The sequence below is a fragment of the Temnothorax nylanderi genome, unplaced genomic scaffold (genome assembly GCF_030848795.1).
Source record: "Temnothorax nylanderi isolate EJ_2023f unplaced genomic scaffold, tnyl_v1.0 TNYL_tig0033_pilon, whole genome shotgun sequence".
In the NCBI taxonomy this organism is placed as follows: domain Eukaryota; kingdom Metazoa; phylum Arthropoda; class Insecta; order Hymenoptera; family Formicidae; genus Temnothorax; species Temnothorax nylanderi.
The window spans coordinates 828,909-845,728 of record NW_027249095.1 but is presented as its reverse complement, the minus strand read 5'-3'; the positions used below and the strand labels follow the sequence as shown (position 1 = coordinate 845,728).

Below are 16,820 nucleotides of genomic sequence, written 5' to 3'. Positions count from 1 at the left end.
AAATGGAGAACGTAATACTCGATTCGCGAGAAGCAATTTGGACCGCAAAGATTTAAGATTCGTCGTCCTCGACGCTAGCGTCGGTTGCCCTAAAGATTCTCACGCTCCTTTATCGAGTTAAGTGAAGCAGCCTTGTATTTCTATCGTGCGCGTGCTAATGTGGACGGGAACGTTAGAGACGCGAGACGCGCGCGGTAAGTGATCAATGACCGAACACAGGCAGCCGGAGGCCCGCGAACGTCGCGTACTTGGCGAGAAAGTTGTTCGGAATCTGCGCTCCGCAGAAATCTCTCGCGAGCGCACTTCCGTCTTTCGCGGTTGCTCCCGGGCCTCTCCGCGCGTCGACCGTAGGAGGGACACCACCGACTTCGAGACAACTCCCACATTGCCGTCGAGTGTTCTCGAAGCCGGCGATCCGTCGTCGGCTTTCCGGCTGGAAAATTTCCGGAAGGACATTGACGTCCCGATTATCATGATCACGTTTTAGATCTCGTTAAAGCTAAAGAATTCTCAGTTACGAATTTTCAGTCCGATTACGTATGAATCATTCGATCATTAAGTTTTTTTTTTACGATTAATAAAGAAACGTTATGCACGTTCTTTGATCGAAAGATTTTTAGAAATACAGGCTGTTTCACTTAAATGGATTACATACATCTGTGTTGCAATATAGTACAACAGAGCTTAATCCCTTCGATATTAGTTTTACAATGACGCAAGCGAAATCTAGAAAAGTATAATCACGCTATTGTTTAACTGGTTTAACAGAACATCTCAAATGCCATCTTCGCAATCATAATTGATGATTTTTTTTTCTCTTGCAGCCTATGGTCCACGGTCCTCAAATAGCCGAATCGAGAACTAGACTTGGTGAAGCCAAAACCGGGCGAGCACGATAGCCAGCAGTCCTTGGACCGGTCGCGCAACTCGCCCGCGAGTTTCCACTTGGCGTGCTCCCGTAAGACTACCAAAACGTCGACCCCATCGGTAATCAAGTTATCGGGGGGTGGAACAGCTGGCAGTGGGGAGCAACTGTCCCCAGGGCCTGGCCCACCTCCCCCGGTATCTCCGTTGGTCGGCGGTGACGGTCGCGTCAACGAGGAGAACGCAAGAGCCACAGAAAATAACGATGAAGCGGGGCAAACGGCCGTCTCGGCGGCAACCGGAACGACGAAGTCCGCGTCTGCGGAAGTGGAGAAGGAGTACGGCCAGGCTAACGAAACCACCATGAGTTTCGTTCTGAAACTGGACGTCGAGACCGCGGCGGCGTCGGTGGTGGAGAATGCAACGAAGGACGGCGCCGGGAGTGAAGGACAACCGCCACCGACGTTGCTGTTCGCCCGGGAGATATGGCGGTCTCAGGAGCCCGTTGCGGTCGCCACTGGCACTATCACCACCACGCCAGGAAACGCAATGGTAATCGCGAGCGGCGACGACGCCGCCGCTGCGGCTACTAATGGTGGCAAGTCGCAGCTGTTGCAGTGTCTGGAGGCGACGAGCAATCAGGAGCAGCAGACGGCGACGGCCACCACTGCGTCCACTCTCACGACGGTCAAGCCTGTGGTGACCTATCCAGTCGCCAAAGGCGCCAGGGAGCAGGTGCAGAGAATGATCGCCGGTTCGCAGACCAACACCACGGAGGTGTTGACAACGCGCGTCATCTCGCAGAAGCTGCCGCCATCGTCCACTGATCAGGCGCAGCCTGTCCCGGTGACTCTCAACATTTCCTCTCAAACATCGACTAACTCGACGTCCTCACCATCCCCCAATAGTGTCGACGTTTCCTGCCCTTGGCAGGCAATCACGGTACAGAGTACTCAGCCGATGTATCAATCGAAGAATCAGATTGCGATCGCTGACCTTATCCATTGTAGTAAGCAGCAACAAGTGACGACGGCGAGCAATGTTGCATCACAAGCTACGTTGCATCACAAGCTTCAGCCAATATACTCCATAGGCACTTCTACTACGGCGGTGAAGTGCCCAGTGGATTTACCAAGGTATCACACGAAGTCAGGCAGCATCATCTCAACTAGTCAATCTGCGCAAAAGATCAAGACCGTGACAAATGTAATCACTAGCTCATCTGCTATAGTCGCACAACGTAATAATTCTCTGTCCAAGTCACAGGGCGTGTCGAAGACACGGGTGTTACCTGGTCAATTTATAAACAATCAAGCGACTGCGAATAATGCAAACCCGCAAAAGATTCAGCTGGGTAACTCGACGATACAGAAGACAACGCAACCGGTCGGTGTAACGAATGTGCAAAAAACAACGCTTCAATCCGTCTGCAACAATCAGAAAGTTCCGGTGTTGAGCGGCAACCATCTTCCAAACCTCAAGACGCAACAGCAAGGTTTACAGAAGTTACAGGTGCCTCAGAAGATATCTCTAGCTGTGGGCAGACAGCAGTTCCAGTCGAGCACGCAACAGATGAACAATGTCTCGAAACCTAATAGCCTCGTAACCGGTATACAAAAATATCAATCACCCGGACAACATTATATGGCGTGCCAGCAAGCGGCAATATCTCAAACGAGATCTCAATCGACGGCAACCGGGCTGCAAAAGCCTCAGACATTGACGACAGTACAAACCACCAAACTGCAAACCGCGACGAGTAATATCTGCAAGAGCAATAGTGTGCCGAATGTTTCCAAACCATCGCAAAACTCAAACCTGCTCGCGATTGGCAAACAGCAATCACAAATGCAACCTACATCGGCACAATTGTTACAGGGTTCGCAACAACAAGTAATCCAAAAGTTGCAACAGCAGCAATCGACAAACGCGAATAATGTACAGGTTCAAAGAAGTCACAGTATTACTAATGTGCATTCGAAGGTGATAACGTCTGTCCCGAACAATCAAAGAACTCCGGTTGTGATGAACTCGAAGGCTCAGCAGCAGCAGCAGCAGCAACAAACAGTGATGAGGGTGGGAATATCGAAGGGTCAGACGCAAGCTGCACAAACTGTAGCAGGTCTGAAGACTATCTCGCAAAAACCCATAGTGAACCCCGTCAAGACTACCGCAAATTCGCAAAACAATACCATTCAACAGCCTATAGTGCAGAGAAATAACAATCCTCCTCAATCTATGAAAATCATTCAACAACAACAGCAGCAGCAGCAGCAGCAAAATGTAATTGGACCGCAGAACGCTCCGCAAAAACAGCCTGGATGCATCAAGACTATTCCTCCGCAGAAACCTGTACAAAGGAATCATGCCCAGAAAATCAGCAGCGCTGGTGTTAAACCCTTGTTGAGTCCAAACGTAACGGGATTTACGAAAGCTCAAGGCCCGACCGCGACGCAAGTAGCGCCAAAGACGAGTATCAAGACCCTGCTGCCGCAGCAAACGGTGGTCGCACCGTCCAATGTGATAGCTCCGCACAAAAACTCGCCGATTAAAATCCAACAGCAAGCGATACAGCAGAAGCAATTGATCATGACGCCGCAATACACCCAACAGATCCGACAACAGGCCGGACAAATAAAAACCTTGCTCCCGATAACCACGGCTACGATCGAACCTCGTAAAGACCTCATTGAGAACAAGTAAGCTTAACTATTTGTAACTGTATTTATATTATTGTGTGTTATTAGTATTTATATTTATATTATATTATATGTATATTTTTTTTTAATTTAAACTAACATCCTTTATTTTGCTTTAAAGTTGGCCGTTTGATTTTCACTTTAAGCATAAACTTTGTGATGAAATTATTTACTTAACTATCTTTGTTCTTTTGAATAATCTGATTATGATCGTCATAATAAAATAAAATAATGTTACTTAGGAACGATAATGAATCACGGATGCCCAAAGAAGAGGAGCAAACTCCTAAATCGCCAGTGAGAAGAATGCCGCTTCCTTACGAGGTACAAATTTATACGCTATAAAACAAGCTGCTGCTTGGCTTACAAAATTCTGTATTTTTTTATGTGTATCTCGAGATTATGGATAGTTCGGATTTAAAAACGCATTCTTGTTTAACTGCAGTGTCTTCAGTTCGTTCTTCAAGACCACAATTATGGAGCACCACCGCCACGAACACCACCGCCGCCTCCATCGCCACCCCCTCACCCGAAGCAACAACCTATTAATGGAGCCGGCAGTTCTACAGCTACCTCCCAACATCCTTACATCTTTGGTCCTGGTAATGTCTTTTTTTGTGTTTTGATATTACTATACAATTACGTCAATTATTTATATCTTAAGTTTTTTCAAGAATCTATATTCTTGAAACTTCTCACAAACAAAGAAACCATCACATATTTTCTAATACAGAATCTAAAAAGTTAGTAATAACAAATATTATTATCTAATTGAAGTTGTGAGCAATACCAATGTGGAGGATGATGCTGCCAGCGCGATCAGCAGTGAAGCAGGACGAGAAGCGGAACCGGAAGGTGAAGAAACAGAAACAGCACCCGAGGGTGAAGGTGACGATGAGGACAGTGTTACCAGATGTATCTGGTAAGTGAATAAGATAATTATTTTACAGATAGATATACATATAATGCACAATGGCAATGCTATAATGTATAATGTTTGACATATTATTTTTAGTGACTTTGAACACGACGATGGATATATGATATGTTGTGACCGATGCTTGTAAGTGTTCACCAATATTTTCACATTATTGATGTAGAATATAGATAAATATACAGAATATAGATAAGAATATAGATAACAATAGAGATTAGAATATAGATAAGAGTATAGATAAATATATAAAATCTAGATTAAGCAATTTTTATATATTTTTAGTGTGTATACATTATATAAGTATCTGAAATTACGTATTACATTTGAATGAAACTTATCGAAAACTGATTATGCGACCGCAGAGTATGGCAGCACGTCGATTGCATGGGCATTGACCGTTTGAACATTCCTGACGAATACCTCTGCGAGAGATGCCGGCCTCGACGAGTGGACAGACAGCGAGCACGCGCCTTGCAGATGCGTAAACGCGAGGATCTTCTCAATTCGGACACATCGTCCGACACTTCGTCTACCAGTTCGGCGGACACGGACGTCGGTTCGGTGAACAACACCACGACGCAGAAGAAACGCTCGCTTTCGCAGCAACAATCACAAGTTCCAAGACGCAGCAAATCCGACGCGTCTGCCCAATCGTCGCAGGTGCGAAGATTAAATAATAACAACAATAACAATAACAACAACGTTGGAAAGAGGCAGAGAAGGGACTCCCAAGCCCGACAACCGAGCGCCGTTCGCAAGAAGGAGAACACCACCCCGAAACGTGGACCTGGAAAACGTAAGGCTAAAAGGAGAACGAGCCTCGAGGACAAAGAGGAAGATGTGCAAGATGCCTGGGGCACAAACATGGCGCCCCTAAGACAGTGGATCGAAAGATACGAAGAAGCGGTTACGAATCATTATAGTCCCGAATTGCGAGCCAGGATATCGAATATCAAAGTCAACGGTACACATAATGATCTCAGGCAAAGTAACATGAATGTCGTTGCCACTGGTAAATGCAGACTCAATGTGCACAGCAATAATCTTAGAGTAAGTAAAATATTATCTTGAATATGAATGAAGAAAGTAGATAAAAAAAAATATTACGAAAACGAAGAATTCTTTATCTTATTTTTTAATTATTTTATTTATTTAGTTTCCATCGTTTCCAGTATTATTTATTAATGTTTATTATTATCGCGATTATTTATTGAGTTTTGAAAAATAAAAATGTTCAAATTTTTATGTTCTTTATGGAAATTATACGAAAACGTTTATTGAAAAATCTTTTCTTTCTTGCAGTTTTTAGTGGCGACAATGTACCTTCCGCCAAACACTCCTGTCGTAGAATTACGAGGCAAATATATGCTCAGCACACAACACCGACTGCAGTATACGCAAAGCGGTAGGCAGCACGTCCAACGGCCGGGACCGTTCGTGTTTTTCTACCGTCTGCCACGCGACGGTACCGAAGTGTGCGTAGACACGCGGACGTACGGGAACGACGCGAGATTTGTGCGGCGTAGTTGCAAGCCAAACGCCGAGGTGAAGCACTGCATCGAAAAGGGCACGCTGCATCTCTACATCGTGACGACATGTGCAATCGAGAAGAACGCCGAGATAACGATCAAACACGAGCAGCACGATCTACTGCTGTCACCCAATCCCAATTCCCCCGCGCTGCCCGTCGTGTGCGCGTGTAACAATCCGCGGGAGTGTCAAATTGCAAACGCGGCGAGCCAGCTGAATAGAAGAGGTACCAACGGCGCTCTCGTTGAAAATGCCGAGTAAGTTTATACAACAATACGAGTAACGATGAAATGTACAAGATATTTTTTTAACATATTTTTATAATGTATTTGTTATTTTTATCTGTTATCAGTGGCAGAGAACGAAGACGGCGGGGTAGAAGAAACACAGTCTGCGAAGAAACCGATTCCACGCCACCGACAGTTCCTCCTACGAGTGTCACGCAAACCACTACAACCGCAACATCGTCTGTGTCATCGACGGTGACTCCTGCGACGCCGAGAAGAACCGTCACGACCACGGTTACAACTACAACGACCCGCCAAGCAGTTGCCAAGGAGGAAACCACGACGACGACGGTAGCGAATACACAGCCTCAAACGTCACCTAGTTTGAACCAGTCGGTGACGACGACGCCGGAAACGAAGAAAGATAAAAAGAAGATGACGCGAGAAGAGAGGAAGATGGAGGCAATCATGAAGGCTTTCGAGAGGCTGGAGAAGGCGGAACAGAGGAAACAGGAAGTACAAGCGAGAAATGCCCAACGAAAAGAATCTGGTGGCACGCACAGCGACAATGAGGATAATCACTCGACGACGGGACAGTCCAAAAATAGTAAACAGACGAACTCGGAGAGGCCGCTGCGACGGAGAAGGAGGAAAGGTCGAGCGAGAACGACAAGCTCATCTCAGTCGCAGAGCAGCAGTCGAAGAACGAGGTTGAATTCCGCTGAGTCCGACGTATCTTCCGGGGACGAGAGCAATTCCATGCAGTCACCGCCTCTGTTGGGTCAGAATCGTCCGCCCAGCCGGGACGTTCCCTATTCGTCGCACTTGCACACTCCGGCTAAGAACACGACGGGCGATGTTAACACCGGATCATCCAGTGGCCATCAAGGAATTCCCACTGCGGCTGGTTTACTGCTGGCCTTAGCGAACTCGAACGCTCCCGGTCCTCCGAGCTCGCCACCGAGCTCGTTACAGCAACCCACTCCTGTCAAGAGTCCTACTTGCGACAGTGGAGCCAGCAGCAGCTCGCAGAGTTCAACGCCGTCGACACCGTTGTCGTCTGCCTGCTTGCTAGTGGCCGCGGCAGTCGGTCCGCTAGCTCCGGGTTTCAAGTTTCCGAAGACGAAGAAGGTGCTGATGAACGAATGGCTGAAGGAATCGCCTGATCCGCCACAAGCTAATATACCTCAAGTGTCGCCTCTGCCGGTTCTACCAAGTGTCGCCTCTGCCGGTCCGCCGACTTTACAAAATTCCATGAATCCGCTGTGCGGCAGGCACTTCCCGCCGGCACCAACAGATGCGTCGGCGGAATTTCTGTCACAGAGTTACGCGGCCAAGAGTTTAGCCACCCTTGTGCAAGCCGCCAACTCGGTTAGCGGCATATGCGACTCGCCGCCGCAGCGTAGACAGCAAGCGGTTTCTGGTAACAACAATAACAACAATGGGAATAGTGGCTGTCCCACTGTGTCTAACTCGGGCTCGGCAAAGAAGCGATGGTTGCGCCAGGCGATCTCGGAAGAGTGCGATTCGCCCAATAGCCGGCCCGAAAGCCCGCCGCTTAACGAGACGGTAGCACCGCCCAAGAAGCGCAGAATAGCTCGAGAGAGCTTGTCATCGGACAACTACACCCCGCCGACGACGCCAACCATGCTACTTCCGACCGAAGCAGCGCCTAACAGCAGATCACTGTGTCCTGCTGACGTAAGTTTCACAGCGTCTTAGCTAAATATTATAATATTAATTATTTTAACGTTCAATTTGTAATATACGTCGGATTTAGGATGGTATAGAAGTAGACAATGCAATTCGAAAATAATCTCATTGACTGTTTTCGCGAACTTATTTATTTATTTATCCACGGTAAATAGCACAATACTTAATAGCAACTCTTCTAACGATCTTGTAACGACTCTCTCACATCGGGTCGATACTCACTTCTTAAAGACACATATACGCACACATGCATAGACATGTTTTTTTTTTAGTCTCGAGAGAATTTGCAAAAGTCACAGTATCATATACGTGATAAAATAAATTATATATAATAGTCAATATTTTACTGTTTTTTTTTCTTTCCCAGGATGACTATACGGAACATGTGCAATCACCTATCGTAGAACAAACCGATGAGAGGCAGTGCGATTCGGGATCTGTGAAAGAAGAAATAAAAATGGACGATGACAGATCTATAGATTCTGACAAACCTGCTCGAGAGAAACTTTCAATTGATATTTTACCTCAATCAGAACTTCATATAAAACGTGAAGGTAAAACAGAATGCTCTGATATCGTTAAAATGGAAGTGTCTCCTGAAATGGATGTAGAAACTGTTACGAAAAAAGAAAAAGCTTCGCCGAAGTGGGAGGGAGATGATACGAAATTCGAATGTAATTACGATCACTTGAATCAGAAATTTATCGAGAAAATTCGAGAGACCGTCGAGAGAGTCAAGAAAGAGTCTCTCGCGAAGGAGGAAATTGTCGCTAAAGGCACAGTCGAGATAATCGATCAGAACGAACCCGATACCGAGATGGAAGGATTCAGTTCTCCCATCGCTACCATAGAGCCTGACGCGATTCTAAAACAGCGAGTGGTCGAGATGCAGCTTGAGTTCGGCGGCGGCATCTCCGAAATCGTGAACATCGTCAGTAGCGAAAACGAGAAATCGAACGACGAGAAGAAACCGTCCGAAGCCGCTGCGAAGTGTCAAGAAGTCGTCGAGAAGTCAGACGACAACGCATCCATCGACGAGTTCGACGTCGAGGCGCAAATGAAGAAGATCACGGGCGACGACGGTAACGACTATCAGGAAAAGATCGACACGAGTTCGGAGAAGGACAAGAGTATGGACGGAATAGAGGGTCTAATGGAGAGCTCGAAGGAGGATTCGGATTCCGAGGATAAGGACGTGGACGATGACAAGTATTGCGAATCTTCCTTTAAGTTGTTTGATATCAGGCACGAGGAGACACCTTTTAAAGAATCGGACGCTAAGCCCGATACTAAACCGGAACAGATTATCGTTGCAGAAGACGACACGAAAGAGACGGACAAGGACACGAGTGACGAGCCCGCAAAGGAAGTCTCTAAGGCGGAGCAGTCGTCTGCCTTCGCCGCGTTATCGGAGGAATCCGTCTTCGAATCGTCTTCTACGAACATGGATGCGGAGTCCGTCGCGGATCCTCCCAAGATCTTTCACTCGATACCACCTTTGAGCGAGCGCATTCGCAAGAAGGCCGATCCGTCCGCCACGTCGAAAACACCCAAGATGGACTTTGAGGCGGCTATCATAGAATCCACGATAAGTATGGACGCTGTGGACGGGTCCAAGAACGGCGAGCAAAAGTCGATGTTGTCAACCGCGCTGCGCGAGCTCTTGGAAGCGAAACTGGACGACGAGCCGACGGGCGAAGTAATGAAAAATGACATTGATAATGAAATTAACGCGTCACCACAAGTAATTGAACCAAAATCAGACTCCTCTGAACATAGTTTAGACACAGTGCAAGATTCGGCTTCGACTCAGGAGGCCCCGAAGCCAGAAGAGACTCCTGCCAAGGAGGAGGAGACCAAGCCCAAAGAGATAAAACGGCTGAAAGACCCGAGGACCGTTGTGCCGAACAGTATGCCAGCACCAGCTTTTAAACCGGACGCTCTTCCTCCTGTCAAGCGCAAGGTTAGAAGGGTAGGACAGTAGTAATGTTTTTTTGTTGCTGAGAATGGTATCCCGCTGTTTTATCGCTTTTTATTACCGTTATTCTCGTCATTACAGCCTCGATGTGTAAAACCGGACGATCCTTACGTTCCTTCTCTTTTGTTTCCTTGATGAATGATCTTTTAAATTCTTTTCGTGATAAAAGGTGGCTTTATTATATGGAAATATTTATGTATTTTTCTAGTTGTCCATATCGGAGTATCGCAAACGGAAGCAACAGTCATCCGGAGGAACTGGAACCGAGCCGGAATCGTCCAACGACACTTCTAACACGGACAAAAGTGGAGCGCGAGGTAGATCGGACAGCGCCAGCAGCGGCACCTCTTCGCTCAGTTCCGACGAGGAGGGTTCTAAAGCGTCGCTTTCCCTCGAGTTGACGGGCCTTAACACGTCAACGCTCTTCCCCAATGCCGCTAATGAGAACGATGAAAAGAAAGGTAACAGCCCACTCTCCAAATATTTGTATCTTGTGTAAATTTCTCTAATAAAGACAATGATTCCATTGTGATAATTTTAATGACGCTTTTAAATAATACGGCGATTAATGAATTAATATTTAAATTAGGGGGAGAGGAAGGTGCAATCGGTTGGTCTGCGGCGCCAACTTTGGTAGAACGTCAACGAGAAAATCTCACCGAGCGATTGAAACGCGAATTCGGACTGTTCCTCAGCGATGACGAGGAGGAGAGAGCTCGCAAGCATGGTACATATCTTAAAGAAATGCGTGCAAGGGAAAGAATATAGTCTTGGAGAAGATAAAACTAATCTCTTAGAAAGCTGAAGAAATGTAGAAAATACATTAGATTTGAAGAGTGATGACAACGCTATCGTAAGATGCTAGTTTTACCTCGTACGTTATCCTTATTCTCTTGCTTACAGGTTTGACAGCCGAGGCGATACTAAAGGCACGCAAATCTCCGCCTCAAAACTTGATAGTCGGCACCCCGCCGGGAGTGCCGCAGTTACCCCCGCAGCCATATATACCGCCGCCCGGCTCGGCGTCCATCCATTATCCCCAGTTACAGAGCAAGCCTGGTACGGTGCAGTATCCCAACTTCGCGGTACCACCGCCGACCACGTCCCAGCAACCGATGTTCAGCACCGCCGCGCCGTCGCAAGCGATCGCGGTCGGCAAGCAGACGCAGCAGACGCCGTTCTTAGTACCCCAGGCATCCCAAGCGCCACCGGGTTCCAATCCGTATCCACCGCAATTCGTCCCGCCACCGCCGCTGCCGCCGCCGGCGACCGCGGGAACGGCGGTGCCGATCTCGAAGTTCCCGTCGGCGACGCCGCAGCCGCCGTCGCCCCCGGGCACCCAGGTGTCGTACCCTTCGGCGCCGTCGGGACAACCTCAGAAGCCGTTTTTTAACCATCCGGCGCCGAGGTCGTAACCGACAGAAAAGGGTAGGATTGTTAAAAGTTCTTAAGTTTTAGGCCGATATCGTTTTACCATTTTCTGCAATGTCTCGATTAAATCAATTATCTTGCCCACTCTTCTGTCGACGAGATGAAGTTTTACACTCGTTTCTTTGGAAGAAAAGCAAAGAACGAATTCGGAAAACTGAATATTGACAGAAGTTTGCATTCTCTTATAAGATACTAAAATACGTATCATTTCGCACAGAAGTGTGCGCGAGATAACAAACGGCAGGAAGCCGCATACAGAATTCCAACAATTTTTTAGATAATTAGAGAAGTTTTGCGCTGTCAATTGCTTCTAGGATTTTCACGTACATTAAAAATTTACCGATATACGTTGGTTCGATCGTTTCTCTCAAAATATTCGACGGAATTCGTGTGGCCTAAGGTGATAGCTGAGTATTTTGAGGATATAGCGACGCGCATTTTAGGTAGCGTATATCGAGAGAGCTGTATTGGTACCTTTTTCACGGGCAACGGCCAAAAGTGTATTCGAATGGCGTATACACTTTTTATACCGGTGAAATGGTGCCCTAAAATGTTTATATATATAGCATTAGTCCAATTTTTTGATAAGGTGTTAACAAAGTTGGAAGCGCGCTTTTACTCGGCCGAAAGAGTCAGCCGATCTCGCGATATCCCCTCTAAAAACAGTTATCATTATATATACAATACATGCATCCTGCATAATACAACTTATCTGTACATATTATTTGCATATATGCATAATGTTAACACAATATAGCTATATTTAATGACACTGCATATTTAGATTAGTTTGTAGATCGTAATCGTATCGAAACCTAGTATGACACGTAGATAAGTGAGTTAGTACTGTGTTGTGTTTTTTTTTTACATATAAAAAGAGGCAAAAAGAGGCGCGGAATTCTCTATATTTTATATTTCACTGTAAGAGGGCAGATTATTTATAATAAAGGGTAAATGTTGAAATTTGAAGACTTGAGTTTTATTTTTGGGGATTCGTAAAAGTTTATATGTTGCTGTTCGATTTCTTTCGTATGGAAGGTGACGCATTCGATATGCGCGACAGATGTTTTTTAACGCTAATTTTATTTAAAAAACATTTATTTATGAATTCATACCGAGAATCGAGATACCGTAAGCGAGCAGGACAGACCAGTTACGATAAATGGTACAATATAACGTGTGTGCGTTTTATTCTCTTTGATGCTTTAAGCAATAACGCAAATACAATTTTTAGTTAAAAGCGTGAGGGATTATGGTGCGTAACAATGCGTTTTATTTGTGAATTTATCCTTTTTTCTAGGTCGGTTTCTCCCAAAATTTAATTCTCGTAACATTCATTCAAGTACAAAACTTATTATACGACAAAAAGTGTATTAAAACGTGTAGAAGTAAATTGCGATAAATTAATACAGCGAAAGAATCGTAGTCTATTTTGTAACTGAAAGCTGCTTCACGGTCTTTCCATATTTAGTCCGCAAAACACGACATTATTCTGTCGTTAACAAAAAATCTGCGTTTCTTGTTCTTTATTCCGAGCGATAGATTTGCATTAAAAATTACGAGCTGCGCGTTAGAAACATCCTTTGTGCATGTATTAGTGATTCGGTGTATTATGTAATCTCGTAATTAAAGGTGATCAGAACGATCGCTTTTTTTGTCTATAATTTAGAGGTCGTCTAGCATCAACCTATGTAATTAAAATTATGTATATTGTATTTTATATGTAATTGAAATTATATACATATACATATAGCGTATAAAAAGGTTTTTAGATTTCAATGGTGCGATTATTAGGTGTACATAAAGTACGTTACTTGTTATGATGCGCAAGGAGAGGCCAAGTTCGAATTTCTTTGTAAGTTATTTTTCCTTTGTTTTGTAATATAACGTATTGTTTATCTTTATCTGTTTTCGGTCGCAGACTTTTCTAAATTGCGAGCAGCGAGCGATGGTGAATATTAGGAGAAACAACGAAGAGACTCAAGTTGCTTCGTTAAGGCTGCGCATTTTTGCAGCACTAAGAGTCATAATTATTCACTTTTCGCAGAATCTGACCGTGTCGCTCGAATTAATTATAGTACAATTAGATGATAACGTTGATTAGAAATTCTTTAGACATAAATGCGTTACACGTTAAAGTAATGTTGCCTCGAAGTGAAAATTAGAATCGATTTCAAAGGGAAAGATGTACCCATAAACTCATTTAACACTTTATTGGCGGAAAAGCAAATATATATCTTAATTTATTATAGAAAACACAAAAACGTTATTTTTCATCGTGGATGTAGACTCTCTTAGCTTTGACTTGTGTAGTCTCCTGATTGCAAACTATGTAACTATTGGATGCGGTCCACCATCAATACTTCGGGACGTTTACAACACGCTATTAACTCGGCTTTTATTTAACGCGCGACGTCATTAATGCATCGCAGATTTTCGCTCTGTGAAAACTGAATTTAGAGAGCACAAAACAAAACTTTTAAAAGAATTATTAGGAGAAGTATGATGATGAATGTCGCTGAAATAATCTACGAATAATCTCGTGGAAATTAGATTTAATTTAGCGAAAACCGAGGAACAAAATAAGGAAAAAGAAGACCGGCATCACACGGTGGAATTAAGATCCACATGTAAAGAGCAGAGCGAAAACGTCTGGAGCATTCAGGAGTACCAAGTGTACCGCATCCGCTATGTAATCCAATTATATAATAAGAATTCTACCTGAACGAAGATGCAAAATGTGCGGTGCGGAGTTTTCGACGTACGCATAGAGAAGAGAAAAAGCGAGATTCTAATTCTGTATTGTCGGTTTTTAAGCGAATATCAAAGTTTAGAGATCTGTGATTAGGAAACGCGGTAAAAAAAACTGTCTGGATTATAAAATTTATGCGCGCTCTCTCTACGGGGATATTCTAACGAAATTACTGGGTGCAGATATGTACGGATCTCCCGTAGACGAGTGCGAAAACGTCTTCTTTCTCTTTTACATTGCGTTCGGCTGCGATTTCAAAGTGTAAACAGACGTATTTTTGGCATTTGATATTTACTTTGTACTTTAGCTGATATTTTGTAATAAGAAGAAAAACGTGTACACTATTGTAAGTTACAAATTGCCGCGGGTGGCGTAACATTAGACGCAGAGAGGTAAAAAAAGTGTACAGCTTGTGTTCGTCACCCGCATATACAATGAGAACATGTACATATTTTTGTAAGATAAATTTAAGTATATACATATGTACTTAAATATATATATATACATATATAAATATATATATATATATATGTTTAAGATATATATATATGTATATACATATACATACATATATCTGTATGTATTTATATATATTAATCTCTCTCTATTCTTCGAATTTTCGTAAAATTCTATTGGAAATTTGAAGAACAAGCTACGATACGATTGCTTTGCAGCTAAATCCATATGTTTATTGTCCGTTGTACAATTCTCCGATAGCTGATACTATATACATATATAATATATCTGTATAATGACATTCTGATATAAAGAAGCAGGAGCGGCACACGACCTTGTTATTAAAGCATCTGATAGTATAAAACAATTCGTTAGGATAATCGTTTCAATGTTGTAAATAAAAGCAGAGCACATAGCAGTTACATTATATTATATTATATTATATTAATATTATATTATATTCGCATATATATTCAATCTTTATATAATAGGCTGAGAATACACGATAATTTTTTTATTTGCGAACTCACTGTTACATGTATGTGCCTAGTTATAGCCATGTTACAATTATTACCTATTACATTGTATGATAATTTAATCCATATTACCGATTATAATAAATGTAACAAGTTCTTCGATATCAAACTCTACACGATATATTATTATGGCGTAACGTGTAAAGAGCGCTCATATTTAGGCATACGTGAAAAAATTTAATAAATCGGAATACATTTTACGAGTCGAGATGTTGACTGATGTATCCTCGCCTTCATTATCCGTCGTCCCGCGGCAAGACCCGCGATTTATTTTCAGGATCGAGCGACGATTCGCTCCCCAAATGCGACCAAACGAATGCTGAAGTGTAAATCGAAAGCGAAAACTAGCGTAATAACACATACGTTATAAATAGCGCTTGTTTGCGGTTGCAGATAAAAGCTTATTTGCTTATTTCGATGTCTGCAACAATAAGTAAGCGCGTGTCATGCATTCCGGTAATTGCGATAGAAGGATTGCTACCACGTAATTCTTAATCATACCTATTCCTTGCTCGAAATTACAAGCTTTTTCGATGTTTTACGTTTATTGTCGGGCGTTCGCTATGTGTGGCATTGCGCCGATATCGCATTCTTTCGCTTTTTAAAAGACTCTTGGAGTGTTCAATAATTATATGGTTTCGAAACTTCTGTCTATTTCGGCTGCGTTCGGGGAGCGCGCTATTAGCGCTATTGCATCATTCTATCTTTATCGCTCATCAAGTGTAGAACAAGGATAAAATAAGCAAATAGCGCTAATAGCGCGCTCCCCGAACGCAGCCTTCGATAGATAAGCGGCGCGTGTCATGTGTTATCGTCTAATTACAACAGTAGGATCGTTTTACCACGCAATTTTTAACATTATCTCTCGCTCGAAATGACACAGTTCTTTCGACGTTTTACGTTTATTGTCGGCATTCGCTATATGCGGTTTTGCGCCGATATCGCTTTATTTTTTGCTTTTTAAAAGACTCGTGGAATATTTAACAGTTATGGTCTTGAAACCTCAATTTATTTCGATTCTTCGACAATAAGTAGACACGTATCATGCGTTACCGTCCGCTAACTGCGATAAGAGGATTATTGTTACCGCAGTTGCAAACCTTTGCATTTGCTATCCGTTCGTTATTTACGGCATTGTGCGGATATTATATTTTTCCTCATTTTCAAAGGACTCTTGGGGACTATTTAACAATTATAGTTTCGAAACTTGAAGATATATTAAATCGACAGTTCACGCTTAAATCCGGTTACGTTTTTAACGGATGCAAAGTCTTTTCTTGCAAATATAGAAGCATAACCGTCGACATTATTGCTTTTAGATATCTTAGCAAGATGCATTCTAGATGCGTCTTTGCTCGCTTCTTCTTAAAAATAATAACACCCGATCCCCAACTGCAACACTGTTCAACTATGAGATACGAAGAGATACAGAGTCGGGAATGTGTGTTAATGAGTGTGTGTATAATGTATCATTGTAGGTGATGTCTGCAATGTTGAACTCGAGCCCGTAGGTTCGTTAGGCCCAAAGGATTGTGCGGATCAATCTTCCCTGCGGGAGTCTTTGCTCGCGTCTATGTAGATTTTGGATCGCCGAAATTCATCAAAATAACTTTGGGGGGGGGGGGAAACGAAGAAAAGAGAACGCAAAATTTATTTTCTCTCAACATTTCGCGCGGTCATCATCGCGGCGGCGACGG

The 16,820-nt window shown here is 43.7% G+C and overlaps 1 protein-coding gene across 5 annotated transcripts; it reads left to right on the top strand.

Moving 5' to 3' along the window:
* The first annotated feature begins 853 nt into the window (after positions 1–853).
* Positions 854–15,323, top strand: Upset (SET domain-containing protein upSET). Of its 5 annotated transcripts, none has more exons than XM_071703052.1 (12): positions 854–3,563; positions 3,806–3,887; positions 4,009–4,165; positions 4,341–4,485; positions 4,579–4,626; positions 4,863–5,550; positions 5,803–6,287; positions 6,383–7,958; positions 8,338–9,942; positions 10,157–10,409; positions 10,538–10,675; positions 10,852–15,323. In XM_071703052.1, the coding sequence occupies exons 1-12, from the start codon at positions 1,228–1,230 to the stop codon at positions 11,361–11,363; spliced, it is 8,025 nt and encodes a 2,674-aa protein (XP_071559153.1). In that variant the 5' UTR covers positions 854–1,227; the 3' UTR covers positions 11,364–15,323. The 5 variants fall into 5 exon arrangements, with proteins under 5 accessions (XP_071559153.1, XP_071559152.1, XP_071559156.1 ...); XM_071703051.1 differs by having other exon boundaries at positions 1,080–3,563; positions 8,338–9,933; XM_071703055.1 differs by lacking the exons at positions 10,538–10,675; positions 10,852–15,323 and having other exon boundaries at positions 1,080–3,563; positions 8,338–9,669; positions 9,750–9,933; positions 10,157–10,296.
* The last annotated feature ends 1,497 nt before the right edge of the window (positions 15,324–16,820 follow it).